This window comes from Tenrec ecaudatus, chromosome 2 (assembly GCF_050624435.1).
Source record: "Tenrec ecaudatus isolate mTenEca1 chromosome 2, mTenEca1.hap1, whole genome shotgun sequence".
NCBI lineage: Eukaryota > Metazoa > Chordata > Mammalia > Afrosoricida > Tenrecidae > Tenrec > Tenrec ecaudatus.
In genome coordinates this window covers 303,285,221-303,309,614 of record NC_134531.1, presented here as the reverse complement: position 1 = coordinate 303,309,614, position 24,394 = coordinate 303,285,221, and the positions used below count along the sequence as shown (strand labels likewise).

General features: G+C 41.7%; 1 protein-coding gene across 1 annotated transcript in view; it reads left to right on the top strand.

Annotated features, from left to right (window-relative positions):
• ADGRG7 (adhesion G protein-coupled receptor G7) overlaps positions 1-24,394 on the top strand; it is an 86,569-nt gene that overhangs the window by 20,396 nt on the left and 41,779 nt on the right. The window contains exons 5-10 of the mRNA XM_075542968.1: positions 5,737-5,886; positions 8,161-8,261; positions 9,549-9,688; positions 9,769-9,876; positions 19,720-19,880; positions 20,279-20,434. Of these exons, the coding sequence (XP_075399083.1) occupies positions 5,737-5,886; positions 8,161-8,261; positions 9,549-9,688; positions 9,769-9,876; positions 19,720-19,880; positions 20,279-20,434 (816 nt within the window). The remainder of the gene's footprint in view (positions 1-5,736; positions 5,887-8,160; positions 8,262-9,548; positions 9,689-9,768; positions 9,877-19,719; positions 19,881-20,278; positions 20,435-24,394) is intronic.

Genomic DNA, 24,394 nt, shown 5'->3' with positions numbered 1-24,394 from the left:
TGTACATATGTTGCCATTGTTCTTTTCTAGACATTTACTTTCTATTGAGCCCTTGGTATCAGCTCCTCTTTATTCCCCACCCCCTTCGTGATACTGTGATAGATTATAAATCATTATTACTTTCACCTCTCACACCGACAGACCACTGTCTCCCTTCCCTTGTAGTTTTTGTTGTTCGTCCCCCTGGAGGGGGGTAAGTGTCGATCATTCTCCTGGATCGCTATTCCTATCCCTGTTCCTGGATTCCGTGTGTCTGAGTTGTATCACTTATCCATACCTGTGCACTAGCCCAGAGTGAGAAGCCGTACTGGGGTCACGATAGTGGGGGGTGAGGAAGCCTCAAGGAACCAGAGGGGTATTGTGTGCTGTATCGGTGCTGACAAGAGATTTTTTAAAGCTCTTTAATCATATTTCATTCTTGTAACCATACTCCTGAACTTGTACATGTTGCTGTGAAGGGGTTATAAACAACGCTCTGGTGTGCCTTCAGTTTGCACCTGGTTGCCAGACTAAAGCAAGGAAAACAAGTTCTAATCTGATGGAATCCAAGTGCTCCCTTGGCGGTAGTCTTTATAAATGCAGATTGAGTGCCCCTTTCTATGGGGCTCTTGGCTGGGTTTAAAATGTGACTAGAGGTTAGTAGTTGGGTGCAAACTGCTTATGCTCCGGAGACCTTTACAATCACTGAATATCCGTTTCATAGGTGAGAAAACGGTGGCATGGGACGGTCGAGTATTTTCCCAGGGAAGCGCAGGGCGGCCATCACCTTCAGAGTCCGTGTACTTGGGGGGTACCACGCAGCCTCCTTATCACAGGTGGGAGAGGCGTGGCTGCCAGACATATAGCGAGAGACTGCAGATTTTACAGCCAGGCGAGTCACGCTCGGTCCTGTCTCTTGCAAACTGTGTGAACTTTGGACAAGCTCTTTAATCTCTCCGAGTCTTTCCCGATGAGAAAGGGGCAGGAAAATGTTCAACACGTGGTGGTTTGAGTGTGATAACACATCTAAAACATCTTGCACCTAGCGCGGCTCTGGCACCTGGTAACTGAATAATAGAATCATTTGTTCTGTCTGCCCGTTGATTGGCTATTGTTTCTAATTCTCCCCTAAGCATGAAGTTGCAGTCCACTAAGTGTTGGCGTGCTAACCTCAAGGTCATCTGTTCGAAACCACCAGCTGCTCCTTGGCAGAATGATGCGGCAGTCTACTCCCCTAAAGATTTACAGCCCCAGAGGCAGCGTCCCTGTGAGTCAGAATGGAAAGGGTGGCAGTGGGATTTGGTTGGTGTCCTTGGCTTAACTTTTGAAGTAATGCTGCCATCTAGTGAGAATTAAGACACATGCATGTTGACATTCAACTCCATGAATGGCAACACAAATGAACATGTTTTAACTCACAACAGAGAGTCATGAGGCCAAATGGTTCCTGAATAGCTTGTCTAGGCCAGAGGCTCCCAATCCATCTATGATTTAAAAAATTAAGAAAATGTCAATATATTGAAGACCAACTGTTTTATAAAATATAATAAAAATAAATTACAGAAAGATGAAAGGACAACATACATGGAATATAAACCAATTTTTAAAGCATTAGATCCAATAGAAAAATTTACTATATGAAATTGCCCCCGAACTATCAACAAAAGGCAATATGGATACATTAAACTTGGTCACAGTAGCTGCTCAGAGGTCTAGGCACAGGACCTGTGAGGACCCTCGCCATGGCCAACACTTACCCGTGGTGCAGAAGCGAGGCACCCTTGTAGGTCCCAGGCCAGAGACAAGTGTGTGAGATCCTGAGGCAAAGCCTCATTATAGCCAAGTGACACCGCGCACCCAAAGGCTCCGGGCCACCCCGGCTGATCCAGGACCCACAGCGCACAGCTCCCCCCCTCCCCTGCCCCTCCCCAGCATGGATCCTGTAAACCAAGGCCCTGCCTGGCCAGGTGCTTATGAAGATGCGGTAGACAGAATCCAGACCAGTGGACTAGGCTCCAACCTGTGCATTGGAAGACCGAAGGGGCCTTGGAACCCACCTGCCCAGTGGACTCAGGTGTGAATGGAGCGGCCGTGACTGCCTGTGGCCTCACATCACTGCCTGGACTGCTCCGCCAACTGCCAATGCTCTTTTTGTGTGAAGGGTTGGGAATAGGAATCTTGAGCCTGGATCAAAATAGAATTTCTTAAGAGTGGGGAATATGGAGGCGTTGCCTCAATAATTGTAGCATATTTGAGAGGGCTGCACGGAGCAGATTCAAGCAAGAAAGTCAAGAACGGGCTAACTCCAAGGGGCTGGATGAGAACAGTCCCCAATGTTGAAGGGGAAATGGCTAGCTTGGTCTTTGGGGGACTGCCTTCCATCATCACACGGTGGTTTAGTCTCTCCCTGGGTATCTGATGGCCCGTCACTCAGACAGTAAGATGTCCACACAGAGAGATGGGTGGATACTGAGAACAGAAGCCATCCAAACAGGTTCAAGCCACCAGAACCACAGCTCATTAGACTGACCCTTGTCGGATAAGCAAATGTCGCTGCACACAGAGACAGACAAATCTCAGAGCTGCACCAACAGACAGCCTCCTTCCAAGGAGCAGGCCACAACTAGGTGGATGGACTCCCAACTGAAGAGAGAGAAAAACCAACAGCGTGACAGCCCAACCACAGAGAGTTTGCCAGACAGACAGCATCCTTAAACGACAGACTCCTTAGTTACGGACATGGAGGGCACCCAATCCGGCCTCCTTTGGCTTCCCTATTATCACAAGGTGGAGGTTAGACATGCCTCCACACTCCCTCCATTTTACCTCTTCTGACTAACCAACCAGCAAGAAACAGTCCCAAAAAAGGAAAAAAATAGTTCCTATCCAGATAAGACATCAGATCAGACCATTCCTAGGCTGGCAGACAAGAGTAAATTTACCCATGATGCTCCACAACTATTATCTTGGTCTCTAAGCTCCCTCCTAATATGGTCTCCCAAAACAGATATCTATTCCAAAATGTCACCTTCTCCCTGGCAGTCTCTAAGCTGTTACTTCCAATCCACTGCCCCCCAGGCTGTTGTAAAATCATCCTGTATCTATGATATGCAGAATTCATGCAAGCCTCAGCCAGCTGTCTGTACAGACACATTTATGATTCATTGAGCTGGTATCTATAAAGTGCTTTGTTCAAGGTTAAAAAAAAACTTGGTCAAAATTTTAAACTTTTGTTCTACCAAGGACTTTGACAGTGGATGAAAAATTAACCTATAGCTCTAAAGAAAAAGTTTTGGAAACACTTATTGTATAAGGTTTTAATATCCAGAATATATTTTTAAAATACATATAAATTTTAAAAAAGACAAATGACCTGATCAAAAACTAGGCAAAGGATTTGAACAGACATCTCATCTAGGAAGATCTGCAAATGGTCAACAAGATGCCCAACACAACCAGCCATTCCTCCATTCAAACCCGTTGCATTGAAGTCAATTCTGACTCATAGTGACCTTATTCAATAAGTTGAGAGGCTCCACAACGTGTCCTGGGGTATAAACCATAAAGGAAACTGCCTACTACCATCTTTGTCCCATGGTGGGTACAAACTCCTTCCCTCCCAGCTGGGCTCTTTATCGACCGCACCACATGCTTCCTTCTTTTCCCATGGTGGTGGATGGTGGGAACCATCTAGCCTAGTGGTTCTCACCCTGTGTGTCGCTACCCCTTTGGGGTCAGACGACCCTTTCACAGGGGTCACCCAATGCATAACAGTAGCAAAATTAAAGTGATGAAGTAGCAATGAAAATAATTTTATGGTGGAGGGGTCACCACCACATGAGGACCTGTATGAAAGGGCCGCAGCATGAGGAAGGTTGAGAATCACCGGTTTGGCCAGTTCTGACACATATCAACCCCACGCACAACAGAATAAATCACTGCGCCGTCTTGACCATTGATTGTCCTGTGCCTGAGCCCATTGTTGCAGCCACTGTGTCCATTCATCTCATTAAGGCCCTTCCTCCTTCTCAAAGCCTCTTTACCAAGCATGAAGTCCTTGTTCAGGGACTGGCTCTCCTGACAACTTGTCCAAAGTACGCAAGTCGAAATGAGATACCGCTTCCCCCTCAATAGGAGTATTACGATAAAACAAAGGACTAGAAAACAGGTGGTGGTAGGAGACGGAGCAGCTGGACTCTTCACCCATGGCCAGTGCGAATGCAAAGTGCTGTCGCTGCTATAGAAAACACCGTGGCAGTCCCTTAAAAGCCCACCATGGAGCTGCCACGTGACCCAGCAAGTCCACTCCAGCCATATGCCGAGCACTTGAAAGCAAGGCACGAGCAGAGACATGTGCCCCGGTGTACGTTGTAGCGCGAGTCACAAGAGCCAAAGGGTGGGAATGACCTAAATGTCCCTTAGAAGGTAAATCAAGTGCAATGTGCATCTGCAGAGACATATGTCACACACGCACATATCATGGACTGCCACTCAGATATAAAGAGAAATAAAATTCTACATACTGCAACATGGATGCACTTTGAAAACATTAAACAGTATACAGCAAGTCAGTCACAAAAGATTATCATGCTATCGAACCTATATGAAATATCTAGAACGGGCAAATAGAGAGAGACCAAATTTCATTCGTGGTTTCCAGGGGTGGCGAGGAGGAGGAGGAGAAGAAAGAGTCTATGTTCAGGAATTGTTGACTTTCTGTTTATCACAAACAAATCCAAAACAAAGACCCCACCAAACTCACTGCCCATGAGTCGATTATGACTCATAGGATGGAGCAGCACTTCCCCTTTAGATCCCTAAGACTTAAACTTTACGGGGACAGAAAGCATCATCTTTCTTGCTCTGAGTAGCTTATGGAAGAAAGCCTTTGACCTTGTGATTCCCAGCCCAGTTATAGCCCACTATGCCACCAAGGCTCCTTGACTGTGTGTTTATTCTGATAAAAACCTAGCCGTGCACATTGGTGATGGTTGCACAAGATGGTTAATGTAGTCATTGTCACTAAATTGTATGTGTGAAAAACGTTGAGTTGGCAAATGAAATATTGTGTCAAAAACATTTTTACGATGAAAACATTTATATGCATAATAAAAAGAATTATACGTATAAAGACTTATAAATACACATTTATTTCCTTTCAACAAAACCATAAAGATGCTATGGGTTTCTGAACACATCATTCCAGTTCTGCGCGTGTCGCCATGCTGACTTACACCACGCGGTGCCCTGACATTGGTCCACAGACCACGCTTTGAGTAGTTGTGCTTAGAGTTAATTATTCTTAGAGTAGCTATCCTTAGAGTTAATTAGTCTGAGCTCTTGTAAAGACTGGGAAACCACTGACCTGCATGTACATTGTCCTTTACACAAAGAAATAAACGACAATAGGAAAAACTGAGCAGATGTGATGTTCAGGAGACAGGTAACTCCAAAAAATAATAATAATATCCAGTGGATTGCAACTCATGGCGATCATACAGAATAAAAAGTGGAACTGCCTTTGTGGGTTTCTAAGTCTACATCTTTATAGAAGTGAAAGGCCTCATCTCTCTCCTGAGGAGCAGCTGTTGGTTTTGAACTGCTGATCTTGAGGTAAGCAGCTCAATGTGTGACCCATTATAATGGTAGGAATCCTGAGGTTCAGGTAAAAAAGCTCTGTTTATTCTTTTGAAGTTCCTTGGAAAGCATTTAGACATAGGTACATAAAGCGTGGTTTTTGTGTTTTGTTTTTAACAGATAGAACACATCTCAAAGCTTTCAGATAATATTTCTACAGAAGCCCAGATTTTAACATCTGACGCTGCTAAGCTGACCGCCGATAACATCACTGCAGCTACTAATGTGGTTTCACAGCTCTTCAACGCATCCAGAAATGCCACATCGGAGGTAAAACGTAGACTTGGGGGACCTTTTCGTAATAGGTGAAAGCGAAAGCCAGGAGCTCGGACTCCAACACTTGCCGTGATAGGGAACGTGGCATGGTTTGGTTGCTTTGAAACATGTTTGCTTTGTTTCTGAGAGATTTTCAAAGGGAAAAAGAAGAACTCCTTGTTCACAAGTCACCTTTGGACGGTCACCGGAGCATAGCATTAGCATCTCAATTCTTCCAGAAACCCCAGAGCAAATAAGTCTATGTCACTTTATTAATGAGGTTACCAATTACGTTCAACCTCATCAACTTCATCCCAAGTAACCAGTGTTCCACAAAACTCACCTCGGAATATGTGGTCTTAAACGACCATCTCTTTCTACTAGTTGATGTGGATTTTTTTCTGGACGTTGGAAAAACTTTAAACCTGGTTTACACATCAAATAACCTACTAAGGTGCTTTCCCTGAAAATAATGACAGGAGTCGGTAATTATCAATCAGTACTGATTGAACCTTGGTCAAGCATGACTATAAACTCCCAATACAGGCTGCTCCAGTGTCAACCAGTGGGATAGCAACAGGCTCCGAAAATATTGGCTCCTTTCTTGATTCCTGTTGAAAGTCTTATGTCATCATGGTTTTACGTGGCCCCTGGTGTCTCCCGGGGTGGGAACTCACGGAGTCTCTCCATCATGAACCTAGTCTCGAAACAGACCGTGCAGACTCATTCATAACATTTACTACCGATTTTAATCATAGAATAGCAGGTGATAAATATATTTGCAAAGGACTTAAATACAATATTTATTAGATTATGTGACTATCAACCACAAAGCGGTTTTATAATATATATATAATGAATTGCAGGTTTATTAATTCCAACCCTCTTAGTAACAGAGTAAAAACCTCTTAAGTTTTTTCTCCTTTTCCTCGAGTTAGTACTCCATTCTCAAGAGTTCTTGCTAGAAGCTCCCAAGTACTACTTACTACAATCCTGTCATCAACTCACTAGAAAATCTGACAAGATCCGTGACTATGAAAACAGTAGGGGCAGGTGGGGGAGAGGGGGCAACCCATCACAAGGATCTACATATAACCAAGCATCTACATATAAATGGGAGATGGACAACAGAAAAGTGGGTGAAGGAAGACATCAGACAGTGTAAGACATGACAAAATAATAATAATTTATAAATTATCAAGCGTTTGGGAGGGAGGGTAGGGAAGGGAGAGGAAAAATGAGGAGCTGATACCAAGGGCTCAAGTGGAAAGAAAATACTTTGAGAATGATGATGGCAACAAATGTACAAATGTGCTTGACACAATAGATGGATGGATGGGTTATGATAAGAGTTGTATGAGCCCCCAATAAAATGATTTAAAAACAAAGCAGTAGCAAGGAAATGGCACATGCTTGGAGCATGTGTGTACTACACTCTATGACTCAGCATCACTGTAATTGGGTAATAATTCCAACTCTGACCAGAGCAGAACAGAAGTTCCAGAGAGTAAATTAGTATAGTGTTTTAGCTTTGTAGGTATACTGATGCATGTAAACTGAGCTTGCAAGAGTGTTCTTGCTGTTGTAACTAACTACTGGGCTATTTTACTTAAAACAATAAATTTCTGCTGAAACACTGCCCATGAATTTACTAGCCAGTCATTATCACACCACCCCTTCTGACGGGGTACAGTAGGTAGGGTCGGTGGGATGTAAATAACAAAAGGGATGAAACAGAATTGAACGGGAAAAGTACCAGCCACCAAATGAGGATCTTTGGGCGGAATCGCCAGTGAAGCAGAAGGGTAGCAATTCCCCACAGAGGGCAGTTCAAGGGGAAGAGCCTGCTGTCCTCCTCCTCCAAGGTTTTCCAGGTGGGAGACAACCTGGAAGGGGTTATCTCAAGCCCTGTCGTCATGGCGGCTGCCGTGGGCTGTAAAGCTGGAACCAGCAGAGCCCTGGCATTCTCTCCATTTTGTTTTGGCTGTTACACCCAGACTTGTTTCTTTGGGGAAGTATTCTGTCAACGACCTTGCTAGGAGGTCAGATCCCCAAACCTGTCTCCTAACTGACCGCCTCAACGTATATTTTCAACTCTGCCTTGTCTTGGGTCTCTCTGCCACCTTACAGAGACCAGCGACCAGGCATTTCATTCGGGGTGGTGGGGGGACTTACTTTCCCTTGCCATCCTAATGGCACCTCGCACTTTCAAAATAACTGTTGGTGAGGATAGAGAGGATGATGTGTAATATATGTCTTGCATGATTGCTGGTGCACTCTCCTTGGTAGGCAAAGAAAACTGCTGTGACGACGGTGAGTCAGCTTCTAGATGCCAGTGAAAACGTTTTCCAACAAGCTGCTGTTCTTGATGAGGACAATACCTTTAAAACGTAAGCACCATTTCCATTCAGAAAGAATCCTTGCCAAAGAGTTGTTTATTTTCTTATGATAAGGCATTAAGGGAGGTGTCTACATGTCTCTCGTGGATCTACTAACTGATTCACGGTGCAGGGACGCAGATGAAAACGTTGGCTGTCCACCTGCACTTCACTGACTAAAAATCTAAAAACATTGTCTAATCTCCCGAAAAGAAAAATGGCTTATGGAAAACGTTCATGTAATGTTAGGGTTGAAACCAGATGTTTGAAGAAGGTTCATGAACTCTGTTGCGCATCTATCCTAGAGGACTAATCCTTTATGTCCTGTTAGCTGTGTTCTTTTGGAAACTCGGTGTCTAAGCTGCATATAAAGTATGGGAAATGATGTCAAGGTCTCCGCCTACATCTTGTTAAGCGTTCAAATGTTGAACATTAGCGTGGACGGAAAACAGCTGATGACGTACACAATGGTGCAAATCTTAAAAACAACAACAACAAAACAAGTCACGTGTTGATTTCAATTCAGATAAACCCCATGGCAACCAAGAGGTGATTAAAAAGCGCAAAAGAGGCCTACATGAAGGCTTGATTATGTCTAGCTAAGTCATTATATTTATCAAGCAGTTATTCATGATTTTAGCTCTCTTTTTTATCTCACTTGGAGAAGGGCAATATAGTGTAGTTGGAAAAAACAAGGATCTTTGAATACGAAAAAACTACTCTTTAACGAAATAATTCCATTGCTGGGAAAATTAGGTGGAACCAATCGTCCTAAACCAATGTTCAGCTTGTTTGTTTGTTTTGCCAACAACAAGACTTGGGCACAGGTTTCTCACAGGAAACAAGAAAAAGATAGAGACTCATGGCTGTTCGTGGGTAACCGCGGAGGTCCAGGTTTCCCCCACTCGCTGGCATTTTCCTCCCATCTATCTTTGAACAGAGCCAAAGCAGAAAAGGCCATCATGAAACTGTGCAGTGTTGAGTCCATCGCCCATGCAGCGAACCCAGGCTCTGACCTTCCATGGTTCGAGATTCACTCGATGACAGTGAGGTTTAGAAATCTGTCCCTCTTCAGGGCCAATTTCCTGCCCTCTACACGGAAGACTGGTCTCAGTGGAGACAGTGTAACAGGAAAAGGATCCGCGGAAGAGAACCCACTGGTGTTGCCGGCGTGCCCAAGTGGCTGCAATGTCACGAGTCATGTGGCCAGGTTGTCATGGTGGACAGTGGGAGCGACAACTCGCCTGTGATTTTAAAACAAAATCTTTATGCTACTCTGTGGTGCTTTATTCTTCGCAGGCTTATTGAGCAAATGGAAACTTATTCCTTGACTTTGGACAACAAGTCAGTGGTGGAACCTAATGTGGCGGTGCATTCTGTTACCCTGTCTCCCACAGACACCGAAGGATCTTCCAGTGTTCTCTTCTCTGTGCTGAAAGGTGAGCTGCTTCTACCAGCGGGGCACTTTCCACTGTACAACAATGCGGACTTTTAAAATTCTGCTTCCTTTGACTCCTAGGGTCTAGCAATTCTCTAACTGATGACTCAACAATGATAAATACAGGCGTGGACACCCTGAACCCAAGTGAGCAGACCGAACTTCAGATCCTGGTCAGCACCAAACAAAGTAGGTCTCAACAACATGATTAAATTGAAAAATTCACTAAAACTCAGGAAGATGACTATGTAAAATTTGCTGAGGGAGAAGGTTTGTTTATTTAACTTACAATGAATGTATTTGAGAGGTGTGTTTGATCTCCTACATAGTTTGGTCATGTCAAACACGTTAGTCTAAGTCATAGAGATGATTTCTTTTAAAACTAGCATGTCAGAGAGTAGCAATTGAAATGATGGGACCAGAAACACAAATCTGTTTTACAACAAAAATCTTGCTAAGCAGTCTTATTTACATTGGTGCCTTTAAAACTACAGTCAGTCCACAATCTCAGCTCAAAAATACTAATGACAGCTCACTCATAGGCGTAGCCTGTGAACTTTCTCTTGGAATTTTTTATGGAATTGGTACAGTCCTTATTTATTAATAGTGAATTTTGGTATCTCCAATTTGATGTCTGCCATACCATATATTCCCTTAAATGTTCCCAGGTCTAACTCAAAAAGTCTCAAAAACTCACACAAAATCTCCATGATCAATAGCATTCTGTATCATATATCTAAATAGCCATGTAATTCTATATCAGAGTTGTATCAATTTATTCACCATCATGTATCCAATCTGTATGCCGAAGAAGAAATCCAAGAGGCGGGCTCAATGAAGAAGCTGGCTTCAGGATGGAAGGAGGCTTATTAACAACCTGGGATATGCAGCTGACACAACCCTGCTGGCGGAAAGTGAGGAGGACTTCAGGCACTTGCAGATGAAGTTCAAGGGTTTCAGCCTTGAGGAGGAATAAATGACATCTTAATATAAAGAAAACAAAATTCTTCACAATTGGCTCTGCAAGGCACCATCAGGTTACAGGGAGAAAATACTGAACTTTGCCAAGGATTTCCTTCCAAACAATAGCTTCCGTTCGTCGTGCTCTGGGTGAAGTGACAGAGAAGCCTGGCTTCCCATTGGGCAGTTTGCACAGACAGTGAGTGTTCCCTGGGGGCTACATTCTTCACAGAGCCCCAGCACGCTCTTCACGTCCACGCTGGGCTCTCCGTTTCCTGCTTTGCTGCCCCGGCCGGTCTTCTCGTTGTTGCTTTCGGAAACTGTCATCCTTTTCATCGTGTATCACGTGATTGGTGGAAAGGACACCTTGCTTTCAGGTGGTTTGCTCCTCGTTTGACTGCAAGATGCTCTCTCCAGGCAGGACTTCAGAAGGTGACCTTTCGCCAGTGTCTCTGTCAGATTCGTTGTTTTGTTTGTTTGTTTGTTTGTTTGTTTGTTTGTTTGCTTTACAACCGTCTTGTACTCTTTTTGAGAGCTGTTCTTGTTTTCCTTGGGGATCCTAGTCAGAGTGGCCGGTAGAAGTAGTTGAGCACCATCTTCCTCTCTTGTCTTGGGGGTCACATTGACTGTGGCCCATGTGATCCATTGTACCTTTGGGCTGATCGTTCCCCCAGCCATTGGTCATTGGCTTTTGTCACTCTTAACTTGGCTTGATGCAGACCAATAGTTGGCAGCTCATGAGCTTTGATACCCCCAGACACCCCTCAGCAGAGTAGGATGTGAAAGATTGTCTTTGTGAACTATGCTGAGGGATGCCTTTCCTTCACCATTATCAACACATGTAGAAGCCAGTGGGGGCACCATAGTCCCTTCCAAGAACAGGTGTTAAGTCCCATAAAGAAGCCACGTTGTGAGCCAAACATGGTGAGAAGTTCTTTGAGAAGACTGGCAAGAATCTTGTGAGACAGCCAAGAGAAAAAAGTCTGGTTGGCACCAGGAATTGGTAAAGGAAATTTATTTTCTTATATAAAGATTTTATGATTTTAAAAAATTGTTGTGAAGACTTTTCTGTGTTTTGTAGCTCTTGATCTAAAACCTTCTCCATTTATTAGAGATCCCCATTCACACTTCATTTCCCTCTTACAACTGAGAACCCCTGAACTCTACACTGATCAGAAGGTCATCTACCTGGCAGTATGATGGCTTTGCATTTGTCTGCTACCCTCAAGGTCAACAGTTTGAAAGCACCAGTCGCTCTGAGGGAGAAAGACAAGACTTTCTACTCCCACGAAGAGTTATAATCTCAGAGACTCACAGAGGCAGTTCTATCCTGTTTTATAGGGCCACTGGGAGTCAGAATCGACTGGTGAGTTGGATTTTGGGGTATACAGGTACAGTAGTATACAGAACAGTAGCGTTTGGGTGGTAAAGTAGAAGAAAGAGAATGGTTGGTGGCCTAGCTATTAGACAGGAAAGAGATCCCAAGGTTAGAGGAATAGAAACTTTTGGGAGACTAGGAAAGAGAAAACACAGCTCAGCAGCATAATGTGCCATACACAGCGTAAGATGGGAAGTCAGACGAGCAAGACTCCCTGTTAGGACCCATTTGGACCTACTTTGTGGGGGATAGTGACCCAAGAATGGATATGGTAACATTAATACAATTTTGCGATTAGATTTGTTTTGTTCTAGGGCCAATAAATGGGATGGAAAAAAAGGTATGCAGAAGGTTTCACAGAGAATCATTTTAGGATATTGAGTCCCATACATATTTAGGTTATCTGGTGTTTCATACACTCGAGTTTTAAGGTGGAATTCTTTTTCTGTTTTACTTTGTTCAGAGAATTCACTGTATCTAAGCTTCTGATTCTGTATCAAGTTGCTGATGTTTGTTATAGAATTATCTAAAAAATCTCAGTTCCTTTTTACTTACAAGAAAAACTATTTCTTGTTCCCTATTTAAACTCTAAACTCTTAATAATGACTGTAAGGAACGTTGACATATACCAGCTTACTTGAAACTTACAGTGGCAGCTATGGTTTATTTATTTGAATTGGTATAACAAAGCCTTTAAAGAAGAAATCTAAGCTGGTTTGGTTTAAAGACAGATGGGGTCTTATAGGTTAAGTAGTCTTGATATTGTGGAAAACTGATTCAATAAATTCATTTTAACAGAGTCTTTTGTGTTTACAACAACCTGAAAAGCAAGATATTTCCAAGTCACTTAAGTTAGCTATTGTAGAATAGGTTTCATCTGTATAAAAAGGTGATTTTTTATGGTGAATACAGTAATTCCAGCATGAAAAGAAGAATGTGTATGTGTATTTAGGTCAAATAATTAATATATTCATTACAAAAGGAGGTGGGAGATTTACGTTGTGAGAAATATATGACAAAGACAAAGGGTATTGATACATTTGCTCAAGAATTTAGTTTGATATGATGAAGGTCTTTTCTATTTGTAACTAAGTGTTTGATAGGTTAATTCATAAAAATTTTAAGTTTATGATGCCAAATAACAGTTAATTAGATTTTTCACTGTTAAAATAACAAAATTTCCCTTGGTTACTGAGTTAGAGAGTTATAATATTCTTATGTAGTTTACCTCAAAGACAAGGATCTTAACAGAATAAATCCTTGATCAAATGAAGTCTGAATAATTTAGAACTTCACGAAAAGTCATAAAATATTGTTCTGTTTGTGATAAAGTGCTAAGAGGATTTTATTTAATGAAAGAGGTACCTGCTTTTCCTTTAGGCTGAAAAATTATGCTGTTGTTTCCCCTTGTGTTCTCTTTACTGTTTAACAGTAGGCTCGTGGCATTGCATCAGAGTTTTGTCCGTTTAAATTCTATTGTTAAGCTTTAATGCAACTTTGCTTCTTTTAAATATGACAATGATTTTATGTAAGAGAGCTATTCTACTGACCCATAAAGTTTAATTCAGATACTTAAAAGCTTGATGGTTTGACATAGAGTACTGCTTCCACATGATAACGTGGTTGTTCATTTCCATTAATCATTTCTATTTAGAGACAATCTTGGGTAAGTTTTTGAATGGGCTTTATTTGGCTTTACATGGTTTTATAGATATTCCTCTTAAGTTTCGAACTTCTCAATGGTATTATCATTATTAATTAATTACGGCCCCGTTACCATTTGCTATCCACAGTTAAAAAGAGATGGTGGCTGTCGTGTGTAGGGCCTTGCCGACATTCTGCATAGCTACCTTGATAAACAAGGAGCAAAATGCACCCTAATCTGCAGACAAAAGGGAGTAGCTTCAAGGTCATCCACTTGGAGGACACATTCTAAGGGTGAATTCTCTGGTAGAAATTCCAATTGTAGTACCCCTGAACACCCGCTTGCTCAAGACCCACCCATCTTCACCTGAGAGGGACATCAGTGGGCATTAAACTTCACTTCACTTGGCCAATGGCCAGAAGTAGATGACTATAAGTGGTAGAGAGTTTATCCTAAGATCCTGGAAAAAAGTCACTGAGGAGATGATGTGGGGCCTTATCTGACCTCCTCTAGCTTCAGGTGGAAGAAGGAGAATCCAACTCCACACAAACCTAACACCACTTGCCACAAGGCAGAAGGTCAGACATGCCTCTCCTCATCCCTCCTCCCAGCTCCCCCATCCTTGTCTACTCTGACAACAGCCACGCGCCCCACCACACTCTACTTCTCACAGAACTCACAGACAAGACTCAGGATTTTGAGGGTTTGTTAGAGAATCCGACAGGTTACAAAATGGTAAGAACATACTCTTTTTGCCTGTAGTTCCTCTTCTAAGCCATGCTGGCAGGCATGTCACTCTGGTCCTTGGTCTCTCAGCCACACGGTACTCTGCTCTAAATCATGGGCTCAGCGCTATGGCCTCTCGTGCCTCTGCTGCCTCTGCCAATTTAGACAGGGTCCTTGCACATGCTGTATTGGTCACGCTCTTCTTCCTTGCTGGTCCTGGGAGTTCCTCTCTCTGCTTATGAGATGGCTCTCTCACCCCAGAGGAATGGCAAGACTGACCAATTCCTTCTCGTGATGCTGTATATTGTTTTTGTTATATTTGCTGACTTGTTACTATTGCATGCCCTTAAAATTGCAGCCTAGATAGGTGGGAGTTATTAGAACTAGTGTTTCTTAATGTTTGCGTGTGCACTGCCATGCCTGACTAGTGTGGAAATAATCAACAGAAATTCCTTAAGTCACTCACCTAACATAGGCTACTCCTTTTAAAGAGTCTTTCTCCTCTTGATAAGAAGTCACTGATTTAATTCATGTCATTAAGAATGTATCTGCCACAATAGAAGAAGTAACTGGTGGCATTGCCGATATGTTCAGTTATTCAGTGAACTTAGGGTTTAAAGCTTCATAGTTACGTAACAAGCAAATCATTCCTCTAATGTGATCCTACTCCATACGAATGTTTACCTAAAGGAATCACTGAAAATTGGGTGCTATTGTTAGACATAAATAGGAAATTAGATGTCCCCATCTATCAGTAAGATAATGTCTCAGATCTTAGAGGATTGTCGCAGAAAAAGCAAACATCTAATGAATTTGTGAAACAATCCATGCAGAATAAAACACACCAACCAAAGTGTGATACATAGAATTTAAAACAAAAGTCATAATCAAAAGAAAACAAGTGTTGGAGTCTAATTTCAGAAGCAGTCAGCGTGTGTAAGCCACAGGTCTGAAATTGGAGCCCTAACTCTATCTTAGGTCCTGATGTGAATGAGAGAATCCCTGGTAGCGTAATGGTTTTGAGTTGGCCTGCTAACCAGAAGGCCAGCAGTTCAAAGCTACTGCTCTGAGGTTGAAGGCCAAGCTTTCTGGCCCAGCACAAAGTTACAGTCTCAAAACCCACAGGGGCATGTCTACCCTGTCACATGAGCTGGAGTGAATTTGATGGCCTGTGTTAGTTGACATGAATTGTCAATCCTGGTCAAGCGTAAAGACTGCCTGTCCTGCAGCAACTGTCCAGTTTGACTCTACTCCTGTCTTCCACCAAAAGTATGGTCATAAAATGTGATTTTTTTTAAATCATGCAATTCCATTAATAATAACATCAATAACTTCAATGGGGGAAACGATACCCAATGTTTTATAGAAATATCATAATATTCTTCAGAAGAATTCCCCAAGGTTCCTCCTATTGAAATAAGAGAAATAACTATTTCAAAAATACCTTTTGAAAAATAACTGATAAGAGGTTTGACTAACACCTGAGATGGGTCATAATGGTCCCTAAAGGAGTGTGTGTGTTCAGTTCACTTGTCCACAAAGTCTGCGAAGAATTTGTAAAACCATGGCTAATGCTTGGGATGATCTTCCCCATTTATTAACAGAAGATAGACCCTCTCTATTTTTAATCCTACCAGGAGGAGCAATTAGGGTCTTTACAGAAGACCTTGATAAGTTGGCCTGACCCATGGTCAAGCCCCTGAATACAATATCTCAAGCAACAGCCCCTACTAGCCAACAGGTAGACATGGGGGCAGGGAAGGCTCTAAGATTGATGTGGTGAGAGAAATAAAAAGATTGATGTGGTAGTGATTGAATAATGCCTTTTCATATGATTGAATGACTGTACTATTGAATTTTATGATGTAAATGATGTCCCAATAAAGCTCTTGGGTGGGGGGTAGAATTAGAACAAATCAAAGAAACCACTTTGGAGAATCAAGTCATACTAGACTACTTTCTGCTCAGGCATAATTATAGAAGTTCAAGATTAAAAGACATGTGCTGCACCAATCTTGCTTATAATTCTAAGTCAATTTGTCACTATTTTCCCAGGCATTTTCCTAGGCATGTTTGTGGGCTGTGCTCATTGTATTCCATTTATTTGATCATGTTTTACTACCTTGTAAGTTTGCTCTTGCTAGGTGTCACATTAAATATGAGGGGTTATCCCCCAAAAAAACAGAATTGCGCTGGGTGGAGTGGAACTTTTTTTTTTAACATTTTATTAGGGGCTCATACTACTCTTATCACAATCCATACATATACATACATCAATTGTATAAAGTACATCTGTACAGAGTGGAGCTTTCATAGTACATTTTCCCCCCACTAGGTGAGCATCCAGCAACTCAATCTGAGTTATTTCCCCCAGTGGTTTCTCCTGGGAAGGTTCTCTCTGGTCAAAGCAAATTTTTTGTAAAAGCAGTTTCACTTAAACTTTGATGGCCAATTTAAGAGCATAGCATGTGACTGTGAAATTTTGTTTTTCTTTGGATAAAAAGCTGCAGAAACTATTTTGATGTTGAACACAGCTTACAAGGACAGTGCTATGGGAAAAAATCAAGTGTACAAGTTTTCTTGTTTCAAAAAAGGTGAAATGTTCATTGATGACAAACTTTGTTCTGGACATCCGTCAAATTCCTAGACAAAAATGATGACTGGTAGTGCATTTGAATTTCATTCCACCAGGTCAGACTGTTAATCAAGCTTTCTATTTAGACGTTCTGAAAAGATTGCGTAACAGTGTGCAAGGCCTGATTTGCGGCAGAAGGTGGGCACTGGTTTTGCCATCACAACAAGCACCTGATCATGCAGCCATCTCAGTGTGCCAGTTTTTGGCAAAAAGCAGCATCTCTCTTGCTCCATGCACCTGACCTCACTCCGTGTGACTTCTTTTTGTTTCCATGAATAAGGAGGGACATGAAAGGACAGAGATTTTATGATATAGAAGAGATGAAGAAAAAGAAAAAAGGGAGGTGCTGTCAGCCATCCAAACAGATGAGTTTGAAAAATGTTTCCAAGGATGGAATCACAGATTTGGCAGATGTATTAAGTGTAATGGAGATTACTTTAAAGGTTGTTTTGTAAAAAAAAAAAAACACCAATTAATTCATAGCTTTTAAAAAATCCATTTTAGGGGAGTATCCCGTCATATAGTAACCTGTAGTGATTTGGGTGAGTGTTAATGTCTATTAATAGAGGCCTGGTATCTCAAAGGGAAGATTGTGATCATGACTTCAGCCATTTCTGTTCTAAGTTAGTCATGTTGAAGTATAGTCGATTCTGTTTAAGGCTTCATACGTTTCCCCCTGTATACTTTAGTTGTTTCTCTAGTGTTTGATCAGGTCTTTGGAGTATTTACTACCATAGCCCCCCTTTTGGGATCAGCTTCATCCTCCCATTTCCTGGTTATTGCACAAGACCTGACGAGGTAGCCACCTAGAAAGAAGATATCAAGATATTTTTCAAGAGAGTTCTTCTGTGTGTGCGACTCTGCTGTGTGATGTTTTTAATGATTTGTCTTATCACCTAAGAATTCTAGCATACCTCGATGTATTACATGATTGGTATTGTCGCCAAAATGAATTGAACACCCACCCATCTGCCTCTCTGCACCATTAACCTAGCTTTTCTGACAAACGGCTTTTCTCTTTCTCTGTTTTCCTTGGAATAGTTATTAATCGGGTCTGATAACTCTGAAGCATGAGCAAGTTTTCACGTAAAAGTGCTCCCTTGATCTGTTTGGGCAACTGGGAAGAGTTTCTGCATGAGTGTTCTGAATTCCCGTTCTTCACAATATTGTCCATGGTTTGTTATGGTCCACACAGTCAAATGCCTTGGTGTGCTCAATGAAACAGAAGTAGACAACTGTCTAGTATTCTTTGCTTTTAGTCTCTTCTGAATCCAACTTGAAATCTGACAGCTCCCTGTTGATGTGCTGCTGAGATTTTGTTTTAATTATTTTCAACATTTTTTTGCTTGCATATGATAATAAAGATATTGTGTGTTAATTTCTGAATTCCATTCAGTCACTTTCCTTTAGAACAGGACCTAATATGGATCTCTTCTAGTCAGTTGGCCAACATTGTTGAATAACATTGTAGAGAATGGGAATTCCAGAGCAGTTCATTGTGCTCCACCTGTACACAGACTAAGAAGTCATTTTCAAATAGAACAAGGAGCTACTGTCTGGCTTAAAATTAGGACAGGTGTGGGTCAGGCCTGTATTATTTCCATCATACTATTCCATCCGAATACTGAGCAAATAATCTGAGAAACTGCCATATGAAAAAGAATGGTGCATTGGAGGAAGGCTCTCTAACCACTCTTTATAAGCAGGTAACACGGTCTTGTTTGCTGAAAGTGAGGGATACTGGTATCTCTTACTGATGAAGATCAGTGAACGCAGCCTTTGCCATAGATTGCATGTCAATGTAAAGAAAACAGAAATCCTCACAACTGAGGCAATAAACAACATCATGATCAATGGGGGGGGAATTGAAGTCGTCTAGGATTTTATTTTACTTGGATCCATAATCAATGCTTATGGAAGGAACAGTCAAAAAATCAAGAAATGTATGGCAGTGGCCAAATCTGCTGCAAGGGCTCTGTCACTAAAATGTTAAAAAGAATAGGTATCACTTGGAGAGCTATGGTTTTTCCTGATCCAAGTCATGACATATTCAATGGCCTCACCTGTAAGGAAAAGCTGGACAGAGAATAAGAAAAATTGCAGAAAATTTGATGTCCCTAAATATGGCATCACCAAAGCATACTGAGTGCACCACCATTGAGAGGAACAAATAAATGTGGCTTGTAACAAGAACAGTAAGGATTTCCCTTAGAAACAAAGATGGCAAGAATTTGTCTCATGTACTTTGGATATGTTATCAGAAGGGGGCAGTGGCTAGAAAATGACACGATGGTCACATAGAGACATGCTCAGCAGAATCGAAGGAGACAGTGGCTGCAGCAATAGCCTCAACCTTCCCAACAGTGTGAGGATGGCAGGAGACCAAGAAGCGGTTACTTTACACGGGGTCACTGTGTGCATACGTATATGGAGGCTTCGAAAAGTTGGTGGAAAAATTAAAACGAAAAGATAACCACATTTTCCCACAAACTTCTTGACACTCCTTCACATATACCAAGATCTAAATTGCTCGTTATGATTAGGTCATGTCTTAGACAGCAAACCATTATTACTGTTCGTTATTCAAATGTGCAGTGGGTATGAAGTTCAACAATGACGTGACGGTTTTTAAAAATTAATCTTGGGTTCATATATTGATTTTAATGTCTCTATTTTCCCCCACAGAAGACATTGACAAATATGGTTTTGTTGTATATCAAAACAATAAACTTTTCCAATCAAAAACGTTTACAACGGCATCAGATTTTAGTCAAAGAATTATCTCAAGTAAAACCAATGAAATTCAGAGAGAACAGGACGTGTCTGTTGAAATGGTTTTTAGTCCAAAGGTGAGTTTTCAGATGAACATAAATAAAAATCCAGCCCTTTCTTGCCAACAAAAGTAAGAGTAGTTTAGATAAAGTATATTCCAGATAAATTTGAAGATTCAGTGAAAGTATTTATTTTATCTTTCTCCTTCCTTGTATCTTTTGTCAGACTAGCTGGGGGAAAAATTAACTAATTTGAATTATATGTCCCTTTTCTGGGGTGGAATGATGGGACTGTGTGCCATTCTGTTGCACAAAAAAGGTCAGTATGTCGAAGCTGACCAGATAGCAAGAGAAATCTATGACGACGGCGTCAATGCTTAGTAAATATTTCATTGATTTCTGGTGTGCCCACCCTATCTTTCTACTGAATTAAGCATTTGAAAATTAATTATTTGTATTGTCTTGTCAATTCACAGTACAATCAAACAGAATTCCAACTCCATTCTTATGCCTGTGTCTTTTGGAATCTTTCCAAGAATGACTGGGACACCTATGGTTGTAAAAAGACCCAAAAATTCGATGGATTTCTGCACTGCAGCTGCAACCACACCACTAACTTTGCTGTGTTAATGGTGAGAATGAAGACAATAATTTCTACCCAGACAGGAAGTTGCCGTCTACACACTTTTTATGCTGCTCAAAGGAGATCAAGTTGGGGTTTCCTTTGCATAGGCACTTAACCTTTGGGACTCCCTGAGGGCAGCTTATGTACAGATGTGCTTGACCCAATGGATGGACGGATGGATTGTGATAAGAGCTGTACGAGCGACCAGTAGAATGATTTTTAAAGTGAAAAAAAAGTAACAGAGTAATCAGGGGACTAGTGAGAAACAGTGGGACAGAAAAGTAAGAAAAGATGGGTCTTGTGGTTTTTACAAGCCTGTGTAACAGGATGGGAATTGTCTATAAAGAAAGGGGCTACTGCAGTAGTGAAAGTAGCCGGTATTTGTATAAGGATAGATGTTTAAGCCCTTGCACCTTAGAACACAGAAGTCAATCCATTCACATTTGGGCAACTGTTCTTTGACAAATGACCCAAACCCACTAAATGAGGAAGGGATAGTCTCTTGATCATCTGGTTCTATCATAGCTGGATATCTATTTACAGGAACATTAAACAGGATCCATATCTCTCATAAGATACAACTAGCTCAAGATGGAGCCAAGACCTAAATATAACATCTCAAGTTGTAAAAGTTATCAAAGAAAATTAGGGACCTATTCAGGCACCCTAACCCATGGTCTAAACATACTATCAAACGTAAAAATGTGCCAACAGCAGAAGACAAACTGGATGACTGGGGCCTGCGCATTAAAAGACTTCAGCCAACGAGTCCAAAGAGAACCTACAGACCTAGAAAGATGATTGACAGGTACATATTGCACCAGGGGCTAATATCAAACATTCACAGAAGCCCTCAGCACTTCAACTACAGCTCCATTCGAAAAAGGGCAGAACACGGCAACAGAGAAGACAGTCCAGGCAGTTAACAAGCACATGAAGCAATGCTAATAACCATGAACTGCCAAAGAAGGCAAATCAAATCAACATAAGATGTCATCTCACACCAGCATTAACAGCAAATTGAAAAAAGGGAAAATGCTACATCCTGGTGAGGGTTTGGAGAGACTGACACCCGCAGGAACTGCTAGTGGGGCTGTAAAGTGGTGCAGCCACTGAAGAAAATCGTGAGGCACATCCTTCTAAAGTTGGAAATAGAAATGATTTAGCAATCCTTCTACTAGAAACACATCCTCTAAAAACAAGATATATGTACCCCAGATAGGTGCAAACAGATATATGTACACAACATTCATTGCAGCACTAGTCACAAAATGATGGAAACAACCTACGTGTCAATCAATGAATGAATGGATTAAAAAAACCATGGTACATATACATAACATAATATTGTATGTTGTTAAACAATAACCAAAAAATCCATAAAACACCTAAGAGGATAGAGGAACCTGGAGGATATGCTGAAAAAATTAGTCAATCGCCAAAGGGCAAATCTGTCTGAAACCACCACTGCAAAGAAATCAAGAAAAGATGTACACACAGAATCATCCTTTGAAAATTGCCAGAGGAGGGAGAGGTAAGTCCCTAACTAGAGGGGAGGCGCATCGTATTAACCTGGGTGAAGGGAAAGGTCATATTCAAAAGGAGTGGTTAGCACAAAATGACAAAGGCAAAGGAGCACACTGGGAGGCACACAAGAGTTAAAGGCAACAAAGGTAAAGACTACGTATATGATCATGCATCAACAGTACTAATAATCTGTGGTTGATATATAGACATAGAAGAGTGGTGGGAAGATGGGACGACACTCACGAATATATATAGAGAGACAACAGAGACTATCTCTACAGGAATATGGGACTTTCTACTCCCAAGAAGAGTTAATCTTGGCAACTCACAGGGGCAGTTCTACCCTGTCTTATTGGGTTGCTATGAGTCAGCATCAACTCAATGGCAGTGAGTTGTTTTTGTTTTTAATCTACATATATATATATATTTATATGTGCTGCAAATGTATCCATGAATATAGTAGTGAATACAGGGACAAAATTATGAAAACTTTTTGGCCCAAACCCAACACTTTGAGGAAATGAATCCCAGGGCCTCGGGGCTCAGGCCCATAGTTTCTCAGGGGACGACAAGGCCAATTGACATGGCCTAGTCCACAAAGATCCTCTTTGGGTGGTGGACTGGGATCTTAAACATTCATGAACAGTCATTTAAGCTGAAACTATTGGTCTCCACTCATCGAGAGCAAAGAAGAATGAAGAGACTTGAAGGTACAAGGGAACATTCAGTCAACGAACTGGTCCATGAGAACCTTAGCCTCAATGACCCGAAACCAGAACTCGGGGATACCTACTGCTGCTAACCACTCCAAAGGACCGCCAGATGACTGCTGGAAAGAGCTGGAGACCCTGAAACTTGACATCCCCATAGCTCAACTTTCAGCCTGTCAGCAGGCAGGCCTGGAAAGGGAATAACATCTCCAGAGAGATCTGCACTTCTCGCAGGAAGCAATCACGTGATCACAATCTGCATCGATCCAGGGATACAGCTCAGAGGCAGAAAGGGTGAGAGAAGAGGCCGAAAGAAGTGGCAAATACAGGGAGGAAATGGGAAGAGGACTGTTGCCTTGTGGGGGTTCCAACCATGAATCTAACTGCGATGACTCCTCAAATAGAAAACCAAATGGCTCTGTAAACATTCACCATTTTAAACATAAAAGGAAAGAAAGAAAGAAGGGGGCAGAGAGACAGAAAGAAAAGGAACAGTTAGCAAAAAAGTGGGGAATGGGGCATGCTTTTGATGCTTGTAACAGGGTTACCGTAAGCCAGAATGTACTTGACCATAACACATTACTGCCGCTACGAAATCCCCAGGGAGAAAAAGACAGTCTTTCTTCCTACACTAGGATGCGGCTGTATTTAGGAAGCCTATGGAGATCAGTAGACGGACGGGGATAGCATAGAACATCAAAGGACAAAGCCTTGCCTTAAAAAAGGGGGGGGGCAGTTCTTTTTTTTAAATTATCTAAACACTTATTTTAATTGGTTTTGCTGATGTCTTTACTAACTTGTGCTACTCCACGGTCTGCTTTCTCAAGCAGCTGATCTACAAGATCATTTCTTAAACCTTATGTGTGTGTGTGTGTGTGTGTATGTGTGTGTGTATCTTGAGGCCATCAGGACTGTTGGCTAGCTATACAGATGTGGAATGACTAAGCTTACTTTGTCTTCATTGTCTTATCGATGTTACCAAGTTAGTTTTAGGTTTTGAAATTAAAAAAAAAACAAACCAACTGATCACTAACCAAAGACACAGGCTTTGACGGCTAAGGGGGGTGACAGGGGAAGAGAAAAGTGGGGAAGTAATAGGGCAGAAGAGAGACTTGGTGAAGGGAAAGGTAGTCGCCAACCAAAGGGAGAAGGGAAAAAAGAGGGTATGTGGAGCACAACTATAGGGAACTCGATAGGTTGTTAAAACTGTAGAAGAAAAATATGATGATCTGATATGTGAACCTCCACATAGCTCACAAGGAAAAACATTTTTAAGACTTAATAGGAATAGTAAGAGTAGATAGGTTGAATAAATAAATTTCTGTGACCCAGAGACCTAGGTAGACTATAATTCTTTGTGCATCTACTCGACCACTACGAATTCTGTATACCAGAAACACAGTGACATTTTTGTTTTGTGGGGTTTTTTTCAAAGTGGATTTTATTATTTTTTTCTACAAAGGAAACTATCCCTGTTATGTAAAATAGGACGGTTTATGTAATAGATGTAAATACGTTGATAAAGAGGAGCATTTAGAAACGTGCTTCATGGGATTTCCAGGGTCTGATTTAAAGCAGACCGCCAGGTCTTTCTTCCACGGTGCTTCTGAGTGGACTCGAGACTTCAACCTTAAGGTGAGGCTGGGTTTAGTGTTTGCATCAAACTCAACCTCACTACTGTGGGTCAATTCTGACTCACCGTGATTCTGCAGGACGGGACAGCACTGCCC